The sequence below is a fragment of the Chrysemys picta genome, chromosome 12 (assembly GCF_011386835.1).
Source record: "Chrysemys picta bellii isolate R12L10 chromosome 12, ASM1138683v2, whole genome shotgun sequence".
Classification (NCBI taxonomy): Eukaryota; Metazoa; Chordata; order Testudines; family Emydidae; genus Chrysemys; species Chrysemys picta.
In genome coordinates, this window is record NC_088802.1 from 15,535,640 (window position 1) to 15,557,555 (window position 21,916).

General features: G+C 53.8%; 1 protein-coding gene across 1 annotated transcript; it reads right to left on the reverse strand.

The window, feature by feature from the left end:
• Positions 1-1,144: 1,144 nt before the first annotated feature.
• Positions 1,145-19,095, reverse strand: LOC101950682 (E3 ubiquitin-protein ligase TRIM39-like). The gene is made up of 6 exons (XM_065565032.1): positions 18,577-19,095; positions 16,822-16,917; positions 13,504-13,734; positions 12,961-12,983; positions 12,758-12,861; positions 1,145-2,255 (listed from the first exon to the last, which is right to left on the reverse strand). Exons 1-6 carry the CDS (start codon positions 18,991-18,993, stop codon positions 1,696-1,698), a joined length of 1,431 nt encoding a protein of 476 aa, XP_065421104.1. The 5' UTR covers positions 18,994-19,095; the 3' UTR covers positions 1,145-1,695.
• Positions 19,096-21,916: the final 2,821 nt, after the last annotated feature.

The following is a 21,916-nucleotide window of genomic DNA, read 5'->3' on the forward strand; positions in this document are numbered from 1 at the left end:
ACTGAGCCCCCTTTCCCACCAACCTGGGGCATCCCTCTCACGCTGTGATACTGATGTCAAGCCACAAACCTCTGGCAGGTGCTGCACTTACACAGACATCCACAGGCAGGGACACACCCAACTGAGCTACGTGAATAATCTCCCAGACACACATGAACTATCAATAGGGAGGCTCCAGCCAATTCCCCACACAGCTCCTCAGTCTTGCACCCCAGAACTGTATTGTCCTGCCCTGGTCAGAAGCTTGGCCAATGTAAGTTCATTACCCAGTCCGCCCCCTCCCTTGATGTGGAGAGGACATGCACTAGCCTTCGACAACTGAGCTGAGATTTTCCAAGCCCTTCAACCAAAACACACAGTTTTAGATTAAATATCAAACAGATTTATTAGTTACAGAAAGACAAATTTTAAGTGGTTATACATAGCAAACGTAGAGCTCAAAGCTGGTTACCTAAGAAATGAAAATAAATTCACAGGCTAAGTTCTACAAACTAAAGAGGATTTGAATCAAGCAGTGTCTCACCCTGACAGATGGTCTAGTTCAGGGGTTTCAAACTCAAATGACCACGAGGGCCACATGAGGACTAGTGCACTGACCCGAGGGCTGCATCACTGACACCCCCCCTGTGTAGACAAGTAGGGTGGCCACTGACACATCCCCAGACTACTGGACATTACAGAACTTCTGGAACAGGATGGGCCCGCCCTCGTTGGCTTGACCCTGCCCCTGCCATCATGACTTCACAGGCACCACGTGTTGAAAGTCACACTGTACAGAGGACACCGTAGGTACGCTGTTTTGTTAATTGATGTGAGAAAAAGAAAGGAAGGGTCATATCTTGATTACCAATTATATGTAGAAAGTTAAAAATCAAATGACTTAATGCTGACAGAACTTCAAAGACAAATATATAATCTTGTGTGAGTTCACTTAAATATATTGCTTAATTAATTCTATCATTTTTTCATCTATTAATTTCCAAAGATGTGGTGCATGAGGTGGGTGTATGTGCCCTGCCTTCCAGAGAGAACCAGTCAAGACCATAAACTGAGGGGGGGAGAGAGAGAGAGAGAGAGAGAGAGAGCAGCTGCACATGTGTGTAGTTGTGATGTTTACGACACATGTATATTATAACCGAATAACCTCCTCTGACAATGTCATGGTTTATTTTGTTAAGATAAATATTTTGGATTTCTTGAAATTCCACAGTTGAAATACAAATGACGTTATTTAGAGAAGTTAAACTTCAATATAGACTTGAGGGAAGAATCAAAAAATAAATGTAAATAATTCGAATTCTAAAAATACGTTTAGATGCTTGTTTTTGAAATACTGTTGAAATGTAAATTAAAATGTTTTTGTATTTACACCTTGTTATAATAATATTTTCTAAATTAGAATAATCTTTTTTCTTTCATATTTTACGTTGAGCTTTCACAGGGGTAGAAAATTCTGACAGGGGTAAATGACCCCCATCCACCCCCATCTGCTACCCCTGGGGCAGGGGACGGGGAAGGTGAGGGCTGGGTGTTCCCAGGTGTCTGTTTTTCGACTGGAAGCTCCAGTTGAACAGGGAAACTGGCAGCGTCTGGTCAGCACAAAAAGTCCAGTTGCTGCAGTAACTGGCCCCCACCACTGGGGGCGGGAAGATCAGCAGCGCTGGGAGGGGACAGTCTGTGCCGCGGGTGTTGCTGTCAGGGACAGAGATTCCCTCCAGCCTGAGCTGGGACCGGGCAGATGATCAGGGGAGCCGCGTTTGTACCTCCAGCGTTGACACCAGGATAGAAATAAGGGCGGAGCGTCCCGGAGAAGGTGTCAGTGAAAGTGAAGAGATGGAACCTGTCAGTCACATTGTAAAACGAGACCTCGCCCGCCTCATAGTCCAGGAAAATCCCCACCCGGCTGGGCCTGACGCTCACGGGGAGGAGGGTTTGGGGGGAGGTGAGGGCCTTGTATTCCCCATCCCTCAGCCACACGACCCAGTATCCATCCTCAGGTGAGAGTGTGACCTGCCCCTTCCTGCTCACAGATTCCCTACAAACCCCCAGAGCCCACTCAGGCTTGTCTCCCACCTCCACCTCCCAGTAACGCCTCCCGCCCGCGAACCCCTCAGCGCCCAGGACAGAGCCACAAGGATCAAATCTCTCAGGGTTGTCGGGCAGATCCTGGCGTTTGTCTCCGAGTCTCACACGTTTCCGATCCTCAGACAGGACGAGGTAGGGATTTGCCGTGTCTGGATCCAGAGTCACGTCCACTGGGGAGAGAGTCACAGAGTCAGGGCCGGGGGCAGGGGCTGGTCACTGAGATCAAAGGGAAATTAACCTGCACCCCCGTTAATCGCTGCGGGGGTGGGGCAGGATGTTGTTGCCTGAGGGGAGTCAGGGCTCATGTGCCTGTGAGGAGACAATGAGGGAAAGGGCAGGGGGGGGGGGGGGGAGGGTGAGAAGGTGTTAGTGGAGGTGGGGGAGGGGACAAGTAGATGCTGGGAGAGGAAAGGGGAGGGGGAGGTGACAGGAGCAGAGGGGGTGGAGGGAGGGACATAGGGGAGGGGTGGGCACAAGGGCAATGGGGGGACAAGGGAAGGGACGGGCACCAGCAGAACAGAGGGGGGTGAAGGGAGGGGCAGGTTCCAGGGGGCTGCAGGGGGAGAGGGGAGGGGTGGGCTCCATGGGAGAAGAAGGGGACAGACCCCAGGAGGCTGCGGGGGGCAAGGGATGGGGCAGGCACCAGGGGGCAGAGGGGTGTGAGGGAATGGGGAGCTCCAATGGGGCAGGGGGAATCAAGGGGAGGGTGAGCTGCCAGGGGGTGAGATGATGAGGAGTGGGGCACGTGGAACCATGAGGGGGAGCAAATGGGCAGGCACTGGTGCCAAAGGGGCAGAATGGGGGTTGAAGGAGCAGGTGAGCAGAAGGGGGGCAGAGAGAGGGGTATGGAGAAGGGCGGGACCTAGGGGGGCAGAGGGGTGTGAAGGGAAATGTGGGCACCAGGGTGGCAGAGGGAAGATGAAGGGAGGGGTGGGACCCAGAGGTTAGGAGGAGAGGTGAGGGGTGGGGCTGTGCTGAGGTAAGGGGAAGGGCTGAGACCAGGGGTCCCAAAGGCGGGTGAGGGAAGGGACTTGCACCAGGCAGGCAGAGGGGGCAAAGGAAACAGCAGGCACCAAGGAGGCAGATGGAGTAAGGGTAGAGCTGGGACTTGGGGCAGAGGAGGAGCTGGCACCAGGGGACTGGAGGAGTGGTGAGGGGCGCAGTTGTCAGGGAGCCAGAGCGGGAGGGGAGGGGCAGGGGTGAGAAATAAAGAGAAGGTGGCATGATTGATGGTGGCAGAGGGGCGAGAGCAGAGCGGGGTCAGTGGGGCAGAGGGTGGTGAGGGGGTGGGCAACAGGAAGGAAGGGGACAAGGGGAGTGTCAGGTGTTGGGGGGCAGGGGGAGGGAAGAAAGGGGTAGGCAGCAGAAGGGTGCGGGGGTAAGGGGAAGGGCAGGTGAAAGGGGGTCAGAGTGGGGCTAGAGGAAGGGTGGGCACAGGGGGGTGAGGGAAGGGGTGGGTGTCAGGGGTCAGAGAGGGTGGGGCGAGGGGCAGGTGCCAGGAGGGCTGAGGGGTGTAAGAAGGGCAAAAGCCAGGACAGCAGAGGAGGGTGAGGGGTGGGGTGGCCATCCTGGGGGAGAGGGGGGATGGCAGTGGAAGGCACCAGGGAAGCAGATGGGGGTGAGGGGAGGGGTGGGAGACATGGCACAGAGGAGGGAAAGGGGAGAGGTGGATGCCAGGACATAGCAGGGGTGTGAAGTGATGGGTGGGCTCCAGGATGCAGAGGATGTTTGGGGGAGAGGGGAATGTGCCAGTAGGGCAGAGGGAGAAGGGACGGGTGAGTTCCAGCGGGGCAGAGATGGGTGGAGGGCAGGGAGGCAAAGTGGGAGTAGAGGAGCAGGGGCCCAGGGGAGCAGAAAGGGAGTGAGAAGAGAGGGAGGGATGTTGGTGAGGGGTCAGAATAGATGCAGGGTCCCTCACAGGGGTGAGGGAAGGATAAGGGAAGGGCAACAGCCAGAGGGGGGTGCAGGACAGGCAGGCCCCAGGGAATCTCTGTTGCTTTCGGGCCATGTGTGGTTGGTTTCTGGCTCCGAGCAGGTCGGTGCTGTTCCCACACACACTGGGGGTGCACCCTGCCCCAGGGGGAGCAGCTGGGACTCTCCATGCTGGCGGGCCCAATGTGCACCACCTTCCAGCCAGGAAAACCCCACAGCCACCCCCTCCCCTCGCCGGGCCCAGCCCCACCCCCACGGGAGCAGTGGTCTGGGTTGGGCTCACTTGGGGGGCAGTACAGTGGAAGATTCGGGGGGGTATAAATGCGCACTAATAGGCTGTTGCTAATGAGGCCAGGGCAGTGGGGAGGGAAGGGGGCATTTCCCCACTTCCTGCCCCCTCCATCTGGGATAAGCTGCACCAGGGGCCAGTCCCACTTCACACCTGCACAGCGCGTCTGCACTAGGGGTTTGCACCGGTGCAGCTACATCGGTGCAAGGAAACCCCGGCAGACACGGCCTGAGACACTGCTGTGCCAGGGGCCGTAACCCCTCCCATCACTGGAGTCATAGATCAATAATTACAGGGGCACTGGAGCAGGGGAGCTGGACTCTGGGCTCCCAGGTGGGGGCCCGACCAACTGGGCTACAGAGTCATTCTCACTCCCACGCTCTGGCCCAGTGTCCATGGCAGTGTTTAGACACAGGGGGATGTCACTCGGATCCCAGCGCTTTGAGCCCTCATGGCATCACATGGGGGGATTGAACCTGGGGCTCCCAGCTGAGGGCCCAGCCGCTGGGCTAAAGGCTAGAGGGGAAGCAGCAGCACCTTTTTCTCTTAATTGAAACTCGACAGCAAACTCAACATAGATTCGCGAATAGTTTCTGTTGACCCAAAATATAATTTTGCAGCAAATAAACTATTTGTCCAAAACATTTCACCCAGCTCCACTGCAAACCTGTCTGAGCAACTTAGGAGCCCCAATCCCAGTGACTTGCAGTGAGTGACTGTCAACATCCCCAGAAACGCACAGTTAGAGGCAGGCCAGGTTCAGGACACTCCAGAGCTGCTGTTTAATTTGCCCTTTGCAGACAAATGCCCCTTGGGCCCGTGGTCTCACCCCCACAAATCAGGCTGAAAATTGAGACTCGGCTCCAGCCCGAACTCTCTGCCTAGAGCTATTTGTGCCATGGATGCTGTGAGTGGCCTCCTGCAGCGGTACATGGGTGTCTCCCAGAGCGGATAATGGTCACAGAGACCATCTCAGAGCCCGGGTCTCAGGTGTCTCCATCTAACGACTGCACCAGCCGCCCCCCCACTCTCATTAACCAGCCCTGGGTCAGACACGCTGGCAACTTTCACACCCAGACTCTGGAGACACTTTGGGTCCTTCTACAACACAGCCTGCAGAAGCGAGTCTTGGAACGGGCTGGACAGATTCAGGCTTGTGGGGCTCCCTCTTTGGAATTAAAAATAGCCGCGTAGACATTCAGACTCAGGCTGGAGCTCAGGCTCTGAAGCCCAGGGTGGAACCAGGTCTGCCCCTCCCAGCGCAAGCTGGGACATTGTCTGTGTCCACGTCCCCTTCACCCCGTTCCTGGGACGGGGAACAGCAGCCCCAGGGCCCCTCCCTTCACCCCCAGGCCAGGGGAGTGAGAGCCCTCGGCCTCCTGGGCATTGGGTCCTCCCAGCATAGGTTCCTGGGTGAGCGTGAAAGTGTCTCCACCCAGAAAGCTCTGTGCACCCGGCAAATACACAGATGTGCCCGTGGATCAGGATCCGGGATGGTTCTCTCCCCAGGAGTGAGGGAACCTCTCTAAAAGTAGAGGGGTCACCGGTGCCCAAACCTTGGCCCCACCCTCTCATGCCAGCCCTTTTTCCCAAGCTCCTGCCCCCGCACCACCCTTTCTCCCTGACCCAAGTCCCCGCCCTCATACCGCCCCTTCTCCCCGAGCCCCCACCCTCACACCACCTCTTCCCCCCAACACCCTGACCCCCTGGTTGCTCCTCTCGGCCACCTCCACCTTCGTCGCTCACCCTTACAGCTGGTAAAAAGTGGGAGGGAATAGCCCTCCCATTGGTAAAAGTGATTAGCCATGGCCTCTGGCCCCACTCTTCCAGTGCCCCTTACTCACCCCCAACCCCAGGAGGAGAGGGGGCTTGGGGCAGCGTCAGTGAGTTCAGTGCTGGGGGTATGAGTGGGGTTTACACCCCGGCTGCTGGAACTCTGTGTATCGAGGGTACGAGGACGTCACAGCGGCCGTGTGAGCCCCCCACTGTCCTGCCAACAGGGCTCAGCCCTGACACCTGCTGGAACCTCTCCCTGGGGAGGAAGCGTCCCTGGGGCCCATTCAGCCCTTGGCCTCCCTGCGAAGGTGGCCGGTGAGGCTGCCGTTAATGTGAGTTACGATGTGAGCTCCTGTCCGCTGGGAACTGGACTCTCAGACTGGGCTGAGATAGGTGACTGGGGAGTGAAAGGCCCCAAGCAGCCAAAAAAAAAGCCGCGATCGTGATCTGCGGCACTTCCGCCGCGACTCTACCGTCGCCGCTTCTTCGGCGGCAATTCAGTGGCAGGTCCTTCCCCCCGAGAGGGAGTGAGGGACCCGCCACCAAATTACCGCCGAAGAGCCGGACGTGCCGCCCCCTTCCATGTGCCGCCCCAAGCACCAGCTTGCTACGCGGGTGCCTGGAGCCGGCCCTGCCCAGCTGCCCTCACTGCCCCCCTGAGCCAGCCCAGCAACACCAGCCATTCAGTGCAATAACAGCGATGCTCACACTTGGCAGGTGCCAGTGGGATTAAGGGGGTTGAGCAGAAGGGCTCACAGGGAGGGCAGAGGAGGGGAGGAACAAGTATCAGGGGGCAGAGAGGGGTGAGAGCAGGGCAGGTGGGTAGAGGGAGGTGTTAGGAGAAGGGATTGGGGAGAGGCAGGTGCCAGGGGGTCAGAGTGGGGCTAGAGGAGGGGTGGGCACGGGGGAATGAGGGAAGAGGTGGGTGCCAGGGGTCAGAGAGGGTGGGGAGAGGGACAGGTGCTTGGAGGGCTGAGGGGAGTAAGAAGGGCGGAAGCCAGGACAGCAAAGGATGGTGAGGGGGGTGGGGTGGCCATCAGGGGACAGAGGGGGGCGAGGGGAGGGGTGGGCGACATGGCAGCAGATAAGGGAAAGGGGAAAAGTGGATACCAGGACATAGCAGGAGTGTGAAGTGATGGGTGGGCTTCAGGGTGAAGAGGATGTTTGGGGGAAGGGGCAGGTGCCAGGAGGGCAGGGGGAGAAGGAAGGGGTGAGTTGCAGCGGGGCAAAGGTGGATGGAGGGCAGGGGCATGTGCCAGGGAGGCAAAGTGGGGGCAGGGGCCCAGGAGAGCAGAAATCGGGGGAGAAGAAAGGGAGGGATGTGGGTGAGGGGTCAGAATAGACCCAGGGTCCAGGTAAGGGAGGGGCAGGAGCCAGAGAGGGGTGAGGGAGGGGTAGGCCCCAGGGAATCTCCCTTGCTTTGGTGTCACGTGTGGTTGGTTTCTCGCTCAGATCAGGTCGGTGCTGTCCCCACACATACTGGGGGTGCAGCCCTGCCCCAGGGGGAGCTGCTGGGACTCTCCATGCTGGCGGGCCCCACCTTCCAGCCAGGCAAACACCACAGCCAGCCCCTCCCCTCGCCCGGCCCAGCCCCACCCCCACGGGGGCAGTTGTCTGGATTGCGCTCACTGGGGGGGCAGTACAGTGGAAGATTCTGAGGGGGTATAAATGCGCACTAATGGGCTGTTTCTAATGAGGCCAGGGCAGTGGGGAGAGAAGGGGGCATTTCCCCACTTACTGACCCCTCCATCTGGGAGAAGCTGCACCGGGGACCAGTCCCAGTTCACACCCGCACAGCACGTCTGTACTAGGGGTTTGCACCAGTGCAGCTACATCGGTGCAAGGAAACCCTGGCAGACATGGCGTGAGACACTGGTGTGCCAGGGGCCGTAACCCCTCCCCTCACTGGGGTTATGGATCAATAATTACAGGGTCACTGGAGCAGGGGAGCTGGACTCTGGGCTCCCAGGTGGGGGCTGACCCACTGGGCTGCAGAGTCATTCTCACTCTCACGCTCTGGCCCAGTGCCCATGCAGGGATCCCTCGGCAAATGGAAAATATTAACCCTGTGAAGCCAGCAGAAAGGAGCATGCAGTACATCGGGTGAAGTGCATGATGGGAATTAGGAGGCTAAATGGAATTAGAAGAGTGAACAGCCAGAGATATAAAACAAATACCAGGGAATTATTTCAGTCCATCAGAATCAGGAAGCCTGTGAGAGAATCGATGGGTCCCCTGGATCAGCAGGGGGGAAAGGGAGCAATTGGGGAGGGTAAGGACAATGCTGAGAGACTGACTTGTTTCTTTGCATCAGTTTCCACCAGAAAGATTGCTTGGGAGAGACCTGCCCTGGAGCTGCTCTGTTCAGGAAATAAAGACCAGGGATCGAGGAGTGAAGAGGAGCTATTGGAACAAACTGACAAACTAAAGAGCCAGCAGCCACCAAGAGAGCTTAGATCCCTGCAAGATGGAAAATCCCAGGAGCTCTCAAATGACATCAGACGATATGGCTGAACTGCTAACAATAATATGCATCGCTCATTAAAATCAGCTACACTTCTGGAGAATCGGAGGGTTGGGAATGTTGTAGCCAACTTTAAAATTTTGGTAGGAGTAATCCTGAGAACTACAGCCCAGTGAGCCTTACGTCAGTACCTGCTAAACTAGTTGAAACTAAAAGAGAATTCTAAACCAGCTCTATGAGAATGATAGGATAAGGTCTGACTAGCAGAGCTGGAAAGGAAACCTGTGTCCCACTAATCTATTAAATTGCTTTAAGTAGGTCAGTAAAATCATGCACAAAGGAAAACCCATTGGCATAACTGATGTGGACTTTCAAAGAGCCTTTAACAAAGTTCCTCACAAAAGGTTATTAAGGACACTAAGTCATCATGGGGTGAGGTGTAAATTATTGTCCTGGAAAACTGAAAAGCAGCAAATTTCAAACTGTAAGAGGAAATGACCTCTCAAAGGTCCCTTCCAGTCCTATGATTGGATGATTCTATGAAATACTGTTTTATAGGATGCATAATTAGTCTGTGGAACAACTTGCCACAAGATAGCATTGAGAGCATGAGTTTAGCAGGAGTAAAACAAAAGATATTTAGATTGATAATGAGAACATACAAATTTATACTGGGTAGGGTTAAAACAAAAACAGACAAGCAAAGAAAAAACCCAAATGGACAAAGGATTCAAAAAGGCCCAGGCAGTGATATGGAAATGTGAATCTCCAGACTTATCACAGTTCTCAAAAAATGCAAGCATTCTAGAGGGCAGAGAAACCCCCTCCTGCTTCAGGGCACAAGCCAATTGCTAACTGATGGGGGTCAGGAGGAAACTTTCCCTGGGGGCAGGTTAGTCTGTCATCAGCCACTAGGGGGTTTCTTGCTCCTTGTGAAGCAGCTACTGCTTCTGTTTTAGAGCCCGATTCAGTGAAACACTTAAGCACACGCTGAATAGGGATGTACTGACTCGTGGGCTTAAAGTGCAACATGTGTTTAACTACCCTGCTGAATTGGGGCCCTAGTGAACATACACTAAAGGCCTGTTTAGATAATTATCCCCAAAGAAAACAACTACTTTGAGGTTAAAGTTTTTATGAAAATCAACTATTATTTTTGGCTGAGGGAAGTGAGGCCCCACACCTAACTCAATGGCCTTTCTATCTGTCTGTCTGTCCATCTGTCTGTCTGCAATGTGATAAGTTTTGACAACCACATCCCATCAACTCCATTTCAGAGTATGTTTTAGTCATCAGTGGGCAGAAACTTCTGGATTTTGGTGAAAAATGGAAAACTATAAAAGCCTGATATGCACTAAAATCTCAGGATACAGGGTGAGGCAGTGACCTCAGGGTTAGGATTAGGGTTTAGGGTCAGGGTGCCCCTCATCCCCATCCAGCCATCACCCTAGCCAGGTCACTTGTCCCCAGTCCTTCCAAACTCCTCCCCACACCGCTGATCTAGGGTGACCAGATAATAAGTGTGAAAAATCAGGACAGGTGGTGGGGGGGTAATAGGTGCCTATATAAGAAAAAGCCCCCAAAATCAGGACTGTCCCTATAAAATTGGGACATCTGGTCACCCTACGCTGATCCCGCTCCCGTGCAGAACCCTGTTGATTTTGGTGAAAACCAGAAACATGGAAAAATGGATTATAGTAGATTTTGGTTTTCCAATTGTTACCTAGCAGCTCTGTGTTCTTGGGGAACCAGGGTGCAGTACCCAGCCTGTCTGACTCACAAAAGACCTCCCCGCACCCTCCCAGTCTCTGCTTGAAACAAAACTGATCAGAAGAAAGACTTACAAAAAGCAATGAAAAGTCATTGGGGATATACCTAAATCCCTGGGATAAGGGACAGGATTAAGGAAACTCCCCTTGCCTCATTTGCATCAAAGATGGGACAAGGAGGCATCTCCATTAGCATAAGACTGGAAAACAGAGATTCCAAGGCAAGAACCACAGGGAACTCTGGGACCAGAAAAGCAGGGAAGCAATGCATCATGGGGGATCTCTGCTCCAGATGTTAGTGAACCTATGCGTGCACACACCCAGCTCAGTGGTTATCAGACCAATTCTAGTAATAATTCCTTTATTGGTATCCAAAATAGTGAAGCTCCCTAATTGTATTGTGAGCTCCCTTGAAGGAACACTGCACATAGCCAACTCCCATTGTCTAGCCTGAACAAAACACCTTTAGTATACTCCCTTGAGCCATCAGTTTACCCAGAAACAAATCTAGTGTTCTCTTCCCCAAACCATTATTGTTTCCCTACAAAAACCCCCTATCCATACTCAAGTGAGTGTTCTGATGCCTGATCCAAAATCTGCATCAGTTCCACTGGGACTTCATCTTCTCCTGACTGATCGTGCTGGGGGCTCTGCCTGTCTCCAGCACTCCCGACCCTCAGCTACCACCATCACCTGGGACCCCCCGATCGATTCAACTGTCACGAAGTGGTGAGAACACACACACACTCTCCCTCTCTCTAGGTATAGCCTTCTGCAGGGGCAGCTCTATGTTTTCTGCCGCTCCAAGCCACCTTCGGCATGCCTGAGGGTGGTCCGCTGGTCCCGCGGATTCGGTGGCGTTTCTGCGGGTGATCTGCCGGCCCCGCGCCTTCGGAGTGCCCGCTGCCAAATTGCCACCGAAGCCGCGGGACTGCCGGACCTCCCGCAGGCATGCCACCAAAGGCTGCCTGACTGCCACCCTCACGGCGACCGGCAGGCCTCGCCCCGCGGCTTGCCACCCCAGGCATGCGCTTGCTGCACTGGTGCCTGGAGCTGCCCCTGGCCTTCAGACCCTGACTTGTGTGATCAGTTATAATTTTGTAAACCTGACTTTTATAATCAAGTTTTAGTTAGATTTAATATTATAACTGTTTGTTTGGCTCCCCTATGGTTATTACCTGGAAATAAATAACTTTCATGACTAATCTGGTTGCTTCTCTCTCTCTCCCCCTTCCCCCTCCCGCTCCCACTCCTCCCATGGATGTTTTTTGGTTTCCTGATTTGCTCTGTAGCACGTTCCTCGTACCTAAGCTAAAAGATCCCTGCAGCGCCCGAAAACCCTGTGGGGTTTGCTCATCAAGTGGGTTACTACCAGAACGACTGTAACGTGAAAGTGGGGGTAGGGACGTGCTGAACCTGGGACATATGAGTGTGGCAGATTGAAAGTGCTGCTCAACCCAACCTGCTCAGGGTTACTCTATTCCATGCGGTGCCCATGGCATATGAGGGTGACAGCTTGGAAATGCTGCTCGACCCAGCCTGCTGAGTCCAGGGACATATAAGGGGTCAGCTTGGGAGTGCTGATTAACCCGGTCCTCTCAGACATGCTCTGGTAATGCGTATGTCTGTGTGTTCATCTGATTCTGGGGCTGGAAGAACTGAGCCCTGGGGAACCTAGGTCCTGCAGGATAGCTCCATTGGGAGGGGACTTGTAGAAGGGAGAAGTAGAGCTCTGTATGAGAACACAAGTGACACAAGCAGCACATTGATAGAAGTACAGAACCCCCTGCCCCCAGAAGAGTAACCCTAATAAATGAGTGTACCCCAAAGTAACGGGCAAAGCTGGTAACAATGCTCTAACACTGAGACAGAGTCTAAGTCTCACTCACTGAGCAGCAAACCATTGACCCAACCTCACACTGGGCTGCACTCAGAGCAGACGAGGGGCCCGTAGGATTCAGCTTGTTACCCAGTAACTCACAGCCCAGGTCACACTGAAGCAGCCAGACCAGCCCCTCCTCCAGCTCAGAAAGTTCGGCAGCCTTGGCTAATGGGGGCTGGGGCAGTGCTGAGCGGTGGCCACACCATGCAGCCCTCACATGTCCCAGGAGAGAGGCACAGACATGTCATCTGTTACCAGTCTGTGCTGCTCCCAGCACAATGGGCCCAGTCCAGGCCTCACAGCACCTGGCTCAGGGACATCCATTAACTCAGCCATGGAGGGGTCAGGATGTCAGAGTGATGGGGCCTGGTCAGACACCTGGGCAAGTACCAGCAGGTGGCTGTAAGTAGCAGGCAAACTGCCCAGCACTCAGCGCATCAGCCTCTAGCTACCACACAGCTCCAAGCCTGTCAGCTGGGTCCATGCGTGTCCTCGGGTCCCAGGCTCTGTCCAGATCCCCTGGCACAATACAGCTGAATGTCCCAGTAGACTCCACTCACCTCCGAATCTTTTCAACACTTCATTCATGTCAAGGGAAATTTTATACACGTTCTTCAGGTCAGTAGAAACAGCTTCTGGTTCCTGGAGTTTCACATTCTCACTCCTATGAAGAAAACATCCCATCATCACTCAGCTGCTCTGTACACACATCATCCCAGAACCACCACCAGGAATATAAGAGCAATGAAAGTGGGAAACACACCTGCTCAATGTGCTTTTCACATCCTGAAAGGAAAAAGAGAATCAATGTTCTGTATTAACACAATGTGCATGAAACTGAATGAATCTCGCTCTGGGCATCAACCTTTCATCTAGAAAACAGATCAACACTCCCAGGCTCCACTGTTTTGTGGTAAAATCTCATCCACCGTTTTGCAGTAACACTTGTTTCATTTATGTAGGTGAGACAGGAATTTAGCTGAAGGTTTCTCCCTTCTAGGGACCCAACCCATCAGTATCTGTGTTTATCGACTGTGTTGGGTCCAATGTTCTGGGGTCAGAGCGGGGATGGATTTAGCTCAGTATCATTTTTGTATCATCCATTTACTCTCCCACGGCGTCACTGGGTCTCCAGGAGGAGAATTCCCCTCTAAAATGAACTGCCATATTTTGGAACTGATGGAGCCCTTAGCCAGATGTTCTGTTTGTCTGTAACCACAGAACACATTTACTCTCATTGTTGGGATCCAGACCCAGGGATCTGAGTTATAATTCTGGATGGTCGAGAATTTTGATGCCGTCTCACCTTTAGCAGCTCGACAACTGGTTGCTGACACTTCTCCTCGATCTCTGTGATCAGCTGCTGCAGAGAGGAGCTTTGCTGGGAGAGTTTGGTGACATTTTCCTGTAGTCTCTGCAGAGTCTCCCTCTCCTCCTCCTCCAGTCTCTGCAGAAGCAGCTGCTCCTCCTCTCTCAGCAGTGTGTGCAGTTTGTTAAATTCACCTGCAATCGTCTCTCTCCTGTTCTTCACATTCCTCTGGAGATAGAAGGATAGGAAAGACACATAGAAAACGTGAGTCAGATGTTGAGTTACACGGACTGCGCCTCTGTCCATGAAGCAGGGGATATTAGATCAGTATCAGGTTTGTAAGGATATTTACTTCTTTGGCAAACATACCATAAAGGGTTTGTTTTAGTTCAGAGTTAATAAGGCCAGTTCCATAGTGGGGTTGTCCAGGGTGCTTTGTAAAGCCGCAGTATGTTATTGCAGGTGGCATGGGATGGACACAGTGGAGTGGGGAGAAATCGAGGGAACAGGAGAGATTTACAGGGGGCTGCACAGGGCGTACGTGGGGGGATTTGGGTGCCCAGTGCTTTGCCCTCAGACACCAAGGGGAGCCGTCACAGTGAGATGTGGGCGATGCTCCTTCTTTGACAACCTGCTCCCAGGGCTGCAAAGTTCAGGACCTTGGGCTGGTGCTAATAGTCCTTTGGGTGACATCCTGGGGCTCACATGGGCGTTGGGCGCCCAGGGCATTGTCAGGGCTGGCTTTGGCCTCACCCAGCCTGGTCGAGTGCCCCATGCCCATGTGTCTAGTGCCCCTGGGATCACAGCCTTTAGGGAGCCCTCTAGGCTCACAGAGCAGCGGGTTGGCTGATGCCAGCTGTGTCCCCACCTGCTCCCTGAAAGGAGCCGTGGGAACAATGCTGAGCCGGTGCTGATCCTGGCTGGGGGAGGGGCTGGCTGCTCTGCACTGGCCTCTCTAGCTCCCCTGCAGCTCAGCTCAGTCTGTGCCCTGCGCTGACCCCCTCCCTTCCCTGTGCAGGGCTCTAACCCGTCTGTCTGTCCAGCCCCCTGTGTGGTGTGGGAGGGGCTGTGCTCCGTTTCTGAAGAGGCAGCTGCTTGAGTGCTGGAACTTCCACCTCCTACCTCTGCCCCGGCTAACCCGAGTGGCGCAGCGTTATCATATCTCCTAACATCTCCCCCCGTCAGACACGGACAGCGCATCCTTCATGGGGCCTGTCACCTCCCGGCCCTGCTCCCACCCCTGGGGATACCCCCACCTGGCTCAGAGCCATGACAGCCCCTCTCAGTGGGTGACTGGCAGCCCCTGCTGGGCCTCGTCTCACAGTCGCTGGAGCTGCAGTTACTCTGCCGAGTGACTCTGATCATTGGGCCGTGACCTCTGGTGATGTAGGACGTAACTCGCTCTCACGGGGCAATAATCAATGGTTTCAGAACCACACCAGTGACTGTCCCAAGGTGCAGCCGTCTCCATGGCGCCGGCTGGTCACTTTGCGGGACACATTCAAATCTGGCTGTTAATTGTTATCCACTTAAATCCCTATTGTCTGGGGAACTGAGCACCAACTGCTTCCGGTGCGGGCAGTGGGAGCTGCTGCGATTCTGTCCTCTGGAAATCAGCCACTTCCGCCGGGCTCTAAATACGGCTTCAGATGCAGAACCAGAGGCACCCAGCTCTGAGCATTTCAGCTCTTGTAAATGGCCATTTTTATCTGAATAGTGGGACACCTACTTCTCCTCTCATCCCTGCTGCTGGCACCTTCCTCACACCCCCTATGCTCTCGGCAGGGATTTCACTGTAAAAGGCAGGTGAACCGGAACAGACATTTTGTCCCCTGGGTTCATCACCTGGCTACAGACAAGCACAGGTAAAGTCACAGTAACAGTAGCAGGTGACTGGGATGAAGCGGCCACGTGATGGCAACAGAGGCTGTGAAGTGGCCGAGCGCTGCCTGGCTTTACTCTGACCTGCCCCTGGCTCTGTTCACTCAGGGGGTGTCCGCACTGCAATGAAGGTGTGACAGCACCGTGTGTAGACACACCCAGACTAGCTTTGATCTGGCTAGCTCGGGTACTGGTATGTATGAAGCCGCAGCAGCACGGGCTGTACAAGCCCACCCAGACCCCTGGGTGTTACTCAGTGACTAGCCTGCAGCTGGCTGTTCGGGCCATGTAGATGCAGCCTAGGGGCAGATTTTCCACAGAGCTCCACATCCACAACTGGGTTCGATGCTCAGAAGAGCTCAGCTCCCAGCATGGCCCCAGCCCAGCCAGCTGAGTGACTCTGAACCTCACCCATGGGGGCAAATCATCCTCCGAGCTCCAGTGTCTGGCCCAGGCACTGGGCAGATTCACTGCAGGGATTGTGGGTGCAGAGCGAGAAGGAACAATCTGTTTCCTCCAGGCTGCAGAGAAGCTGCAGAGCTTTGTCATGGAGGCCACTGAAAACCAATGGCTGGAGCAGCCGACACACCATCCCCATCTGCAGGAGGGAAACAGGAGCCATGGAATAGTGAAAACACTGCACCCAATATGGAGAATTTGCCCATCAGAGATCTCAGAGGTGGGTCTGCACCACTGTACAAGGGCCAGGAACTGCCCCTCCTCCTCTGCCTACGGGAGCTGCTGCTCTGAGATCCGCCCCAGAGAAACAGCCTGATGCTGCCAGCACCCTGGATGGCAGGTACCATAGGCCAGGGGAGGCTGAGCCTCCCCAGACAGGCTGCAGCGCCCCTCCCTTTGGGGGCAGGCTGCAGACCTGCCGCCTTTGGAGTGCTGCCTGTGCTCCCCCCGGAGACCTCGCTCCTGCTCTTTCCCCGAAACCCACAGCACCCGCTGCTTGCTGCCTGTCAGCTGAGTGGGGGCCCCGCCACTTGCTCCTCTCCGCCCCTCCCCCGTCACTCACCCTTAAGGCAGGAGGGGGCACAAAGGAGCAAGCGGCAGGCGAGGCGGTCTGGAGGGGGAGAGGAGCGAGCTGCAACAGTGAACGGTGAGTGGGGAGACTCTGGGGAGGGGGCTGAGCTGGAGTAGGGCATGGGGCAGAGCAGGAGGGGAGTGTGGGTGGGGCCTCGGGGAGAGGAGGACAAATGGGGGTGGAGCAGTGGGCAGGGCGATGATCCGGGCGCAGGGGAGGTTCCGGCACTCATATCCGGCCTCCCCAATGCCGGAGGCATGCGCTGCCCATGGCCGGCACCAACCCTGTGCAATGGAGCAAACAACCAGAGCAGGTTCATAACCTCATCCTGGAGCTTTACGGCCCCGTCATTCCTGGGAGCTGCAGGGGGAAGGGCTCAGGGATGAATAAACCCGGACACCCACCTGCCACTCTGTGGTTTTCTCCTCCTCTTTAGACGTCAGAGCCAGGGACTCTTCCAGCTCCTTCCTCAGAGGGCCCAGGGCTCCCTGGAGTTTTACCTGCAGGGGCATCGTGTGCGATAAACAGCCATTAGTCTGCCTGTGCGATGGGTGGACAGTACTGTCCATATTGGCATTTCATACACCAGCAGTAAATACCCTGGACGCGAGCAGCAGACTCGGCTCTGCCGGCCCCAAGGCCTCATGGGAGCAGAGACGCCGGTCTCAGAGCAGGGGCTCTGCTTCCTGCAGACACTCAGGGCTTCTCAGAGCCTGTGTTTTAGCTCAAGTTTCCCATCACCGAGCACAGGCCAGAGGGGAAACAGCTGGGAAGGTTCTGAACGATCCCTCCTGCCAGTGAGAGTGAAGAGGTTTGGACAGCACCTCGCTGCCCTGTGCCCAGACCCAGGCCAGGAACAAGACCCCCCTGTGCTCTCATCTGTCCAGGCTCCCATGTGGCCTCCCTCAGGCAGCAGCTGAGCACCGGAGCCAGCGCAGTCCCATGAACTGTACAGGGTGAAGCTGTGATGTGGCTGGAGGTCAGTGAGGAACAGGGAACACACTCGGTCTGGGGGAATGTGCCACCCATAATAACTGCTCAGAGCTGTAATAACCCAGGGCTCTCTTCCCCTTGTGATTCATTCACAAAACACAGCAACGTGCTGCTGCCCCATCAGCCCCACTCTGTGCAACACCCCGGCAGCCCCCCGGAGCCCCCTCCAGAAATTTCCCCATTTCACTCTTCTCTGAGCCCTCGAGTTCTCTCCCCCCTCTGCCCAAGGGCCCAGGCTGCTGCTGCAGCTGCTGCTGAGAGCTCCTGGGGAGCTGTTCGGTGACACCCCTGCGGTGCTGCAGGGAAGCAGTGAGGGAGGGAGGAGCCAGCAGGGGCTAGTGAGAGACAGGAGAGGGAAAAGCAGCCTTTGCATCCAGCAAAACAGCTTCTTAAGTAAGCAGGGATCAGAATGGGTGGGGGGGGGAGAAGGTGGTTGGATTCTTTGAAGCTCCACCGACAAAATAAGCTCCACCCATGTGAGTCACCAAAAGGAAACACCAGGATCTGTTCACAGTAGATGGTGCAATGTTCAAAACAGGATGGAGTTGCTGATTGGCTCCAAGGGGCTCCTGGGGCCAGACTTCCCTCATGGGGCTAGTTATACCACTGGACTCTGCTGGGCTCTCTGGGCCTGGTCCTCCTTTACTGGGGAAAAAATAAGAGGTGGCATCTCCCAAACATCACCTGCTTGTGGCACTGGAAGGAGGCATCACTGGCAATAAATGGTGCCGAGCTGTAATTCTCCCTCTCTCCTCTCACAGGGGAACAAAATAATTAATAGTGTTGATATTTAAATGATCAGTTCTCCAGTCTCAAAGTAACACACTCACATAGACTGGCCTGCAGCTCTTGTGATTTAAACCTCACTGATTGTTAACACCGGCGATTGTGTAAAAAGTCCCCTTATTTCAGCAGTGGAAGCTGGGTTTGAAAAACATTCAGAATCTCAGAGAAAAGTTTCCCACAGCAGATATCTTTTAAGACTTGATATTCTGATTCTGTCTCCACACTGCCAGATCATTAATTTTGTTATAGCATCTCCCATACAATGAAGGCTTTACAGAGCTGAGTGATGCGTCACACCTGTGACAGGCAACATTCAATGAAATCAGCCTGTAATTAAAATCCAAAGTTATTACCCATTAAACTTGACAGCAATTCCCTACCTTGTACTCCTGGGCAGCCTCCTTTATGGGAACCACCCTGTGATCTCTGTGATCCCGGGACAGATGGCAAACCAAACAGACAGAAGTTTGATCGTCTTCACAGAACAGTTTCAGAGTCTCCTGGTGTTCCCCACACACCCTCTCCTCTTCTGCTCCCTTTGCTGCCTGTAAACTCAACCGTTTGACTATTTCTACAACATTTGCCAGCTGCCTGTTCGGCCTGAGGTTTCTCTGTTGCACAGTTTCTCTGCACTGAGGGCAGGAGACATCTGTATTCGATCCCTCCCAGCACTGGGCGATGCAGGCTCGGCAGAAATTGTGCCCACACTCCAGAGTGACAGGTTCTGTGAAATACTCCAGACAGATGGGACATGTAGCTTCTTCCTGGAGACTTTCCACAGGGTTGTCTGTGGCCATGGCTCCCTCTGGACAGTGTAACAGGGTTAGTTTCACTTTCCTGAGCTCAGAAATATGTCCCGCCTGAAGAAGCAGCAGCAATTGGGTGTTTCCCTTCCTGGAACTGACTCAGATAACCGGTAACATTCCAGTCCTGGAGGCTTTGGTGAGAAATGTCCCAATAAGGCTCCGATCCTGCAATCAGCCCCCTCTGCTGGTGTGGGGGGTCACTGGGGATTCACATGGACATCAGCTTCCCCTTGTCCTGATGAGCTGACAGAACTGCGTGTCTAAAGAGTGATATTTAGTCTTGGCAGAATTCATTTGATTTAATATGTAATTTTGACTGATAAGATTAATATTTATTTGTAAGAATGTTTATATATTTATCTGTTTAAACTTTCAAAGTTTCAGTTTTTATCAATATTATTGTTCACAGTTGTGGGAAACTGGGGGGATATTCAGACAATATTTTAGTCAGACAATAATTAGTTTATGACAGTAGACACGGAGATTCAAAAAGTTTAAAAGTGTAACTGTTAAAACACAAATTGTCAACATCACATGTCAAAATATACCAAGTAAATCTCCTTAAATCAAACTCTAGTAAGTTCTCAAGCAGCATTTTTCTTACTGTGCCTATTGAAAATTTCACTTATCAATGGAAATATTGTCCCATGGTTTGTGTGTGTGCAGTGAAATCAACAGTTACTGACATCTACCAATAAAATCTCATCCTTCCAAGTCTAGGGATATTCAATTCACAGGCCAAAAACTTGGCTAAGCTGGAATCAGTGTTTCAAAGGCCTGATTCTGACATACGCTAAGGCAGCTCTGCCTCAGTGTAAAGGAGACCCAGTGTCAAAAGTGTTGCCAACATTCATGATTTTATAATGAGTCTCATGAACATAAGAATGGCCAGACTGGGTCAGACCGATAGTCCATCTAGCCCAGTATCCTGTCTTCTGACAGTGGCCAATGCCAGGTGTTTCAGAGGGAATGAACAGAACAGGCAATCATCAAGTGATCCATCCCCTGTCACCCATTCCCAGCTTCTGGCAAACAGAGGCTAGGAACACTTCAGAGCATGGTTTTGCCTGATATTTGGTGTGTTTGTTAAAGTCCCAGCTCCTGGAAGCATGTGACGAGGTGAGACTCTTGGCTTTTGTTTCCTAAACAAAGGAAGTTTCTTGCTTACAGAGAAAAACTATAAAAAGGTGATCTAAGTGCAGCCTAAAGGGCTGAGAGGCCAGAAAGCAAATCGAAAGAACTCAACATTTATTATCATTTTTATTTTTATGTCTCATAAAAGGCGGTTGCATCGTTTTGGGGGTCCTGACTCATGATTTTCAAAAGTTTGGGGTTGGTAATCCCGTGCCACTGAGAACTCAGGCCTTAAAACTCTATCTGCTACCCCTGGAGAGCCCCCTAATTTAGTGCCATCGTTTATCTAAAACAGCAGAGTTAATAGAAAGGGAAATAGACAGAGAGGGCAAGGTGTGGGAATGCGCATGGAGCCGGGCTGTGGGCACTTTTATCTTTCTGGTTGCAGTTTCTGTGTCCTTCCAATCCCATTGGTGGCTGCACAGTGGAGTGGAGAAGAACAGAGGCAGAGAGAGACTTGTCCTCCAGCTGGGGTCAGTCTGAGAGAAATTGTCTGGGGTCCCATTACCCACCTGTGGTCACTCTCAGTCCCCTATTGGGTTCCGTGTCCCAGCGGGTTCCTTACCCCTCTGTTGGAGCAGCAGCTGGTAGAGCCAGTAAGTCCCCTCCCTGGCCTGCCGCCTGATGTCCTTGTCTGGGTCACTGACAAACAGAGCCAGCTGTGCCACGTGGTGATCCATCCTAGGGAACTCTGCTGAGATCTAATGGAAGGGAGAGGAGAGGGGACTCCATCAGCATTTTCCTGTCAGCTCCCTGTCCCCCTGGGCCAGAAGGCTCCTTCCCTTTAGCCCCTCTGCAGGAGATGCTGGGGGAGAGAAGCCTGAGATAGACCCTTCATTTGCTCTGCTGCCAAGGGAGCCAGGAGCTGCTTTGGGATGCCAAACAGGGGCTGGAGCATGGTCCCCTTAAAGGCCCAGGGACAACACTTAACCGGGACAAGAAGAACTTGACTCAAGCCCGGCTCATTCCCTGCTCTGACTCTGCCTCCCCATGAGGAACACTCCTAATCCACAGCTCCTGCAGCAGCAGATCCTACAGCCCCTTGGAGCCAGCCTGCCTACGCCTAGAGTCAGGAAGCTGGGGTCAGAGGTCACTTACGTCAAACTCAGGGAGGGTGACTGTGTATCTGAGCAGGGCTGTGCTGCTCCTAATGGCCCTGGCTCTCTCTCTCGCGACACCCTGGACACGATCCAGAGGTTGACATGCTGTGGGGAAAGGAGGCAGGTCAGGATCAATGGGCAGGTGCACGTGCTTTGCAAATGAGCCCCCCCCCCTCCCCCAACCCCAGGGGCCTGAGACATTATGCGCAGGGGGGAATAGCTGAGTCATTGATCACAGAGCTTTAGAAGAGGATTCTTTCCCCCAGGACGCAGCTTGTATCCTGCAGGTCACAACTTGTCAGGGTCTCTCTAGATTGGGACAAGGTTCGGTGTCGGGGCTGGTCCCATCCTCCCAGAACTCCTGATTCCTGAACAGTTCACCAGAAAGGAGACTGAACCCTCGCCCTTCCCTGTTACTAAAATCCTTGGTGGGATGTAGGGAGTCACTGAGAGCACAATCCCCCCAGGAATTTCAGAGCATGTCAGAGAGAAGGGCTGATTCCCTGGGGTCCTCCTGTTTCTCTAGGAAGGAGCATGTGCCTCTTCTCTGAGAACCATCTCCGGAATCTCATGGGGTGTGTGTGTTGGGGGGAGGCGGGGGAAGGGTGGGTTTTCAGACTATCACACCTCAAGGCAGCCAGGGGCCCTGTGGTAGGGTTACCATATTTAAAAAATAAAAA

Bases quoted from the DNA above. Each gene is read 5' to 3' on its own strand.
- LOC101950682 (XM_065565032.1), bottom strand. From the start codon at position 18,993: ATGGCCACAGACAACCCTGTGGAAAGTCTCCAGGAAGAAGCTACATGT. The intron at 16,918-18,576 runs GTAGGGAATTGC...ATGCCCCTGCAG, and splicing joins AGGCTGCCCAGGAGTACAAG to GTAAAACTCCAGGGAGCCCT. The intron at 12,984-13,503 runs GTGAGACGGCAT...TTTTCCTTTCAG, and splicing joins CAGTTGTCGAGCTGCTAAAG to GATGTGAAAAGCACATTGAG.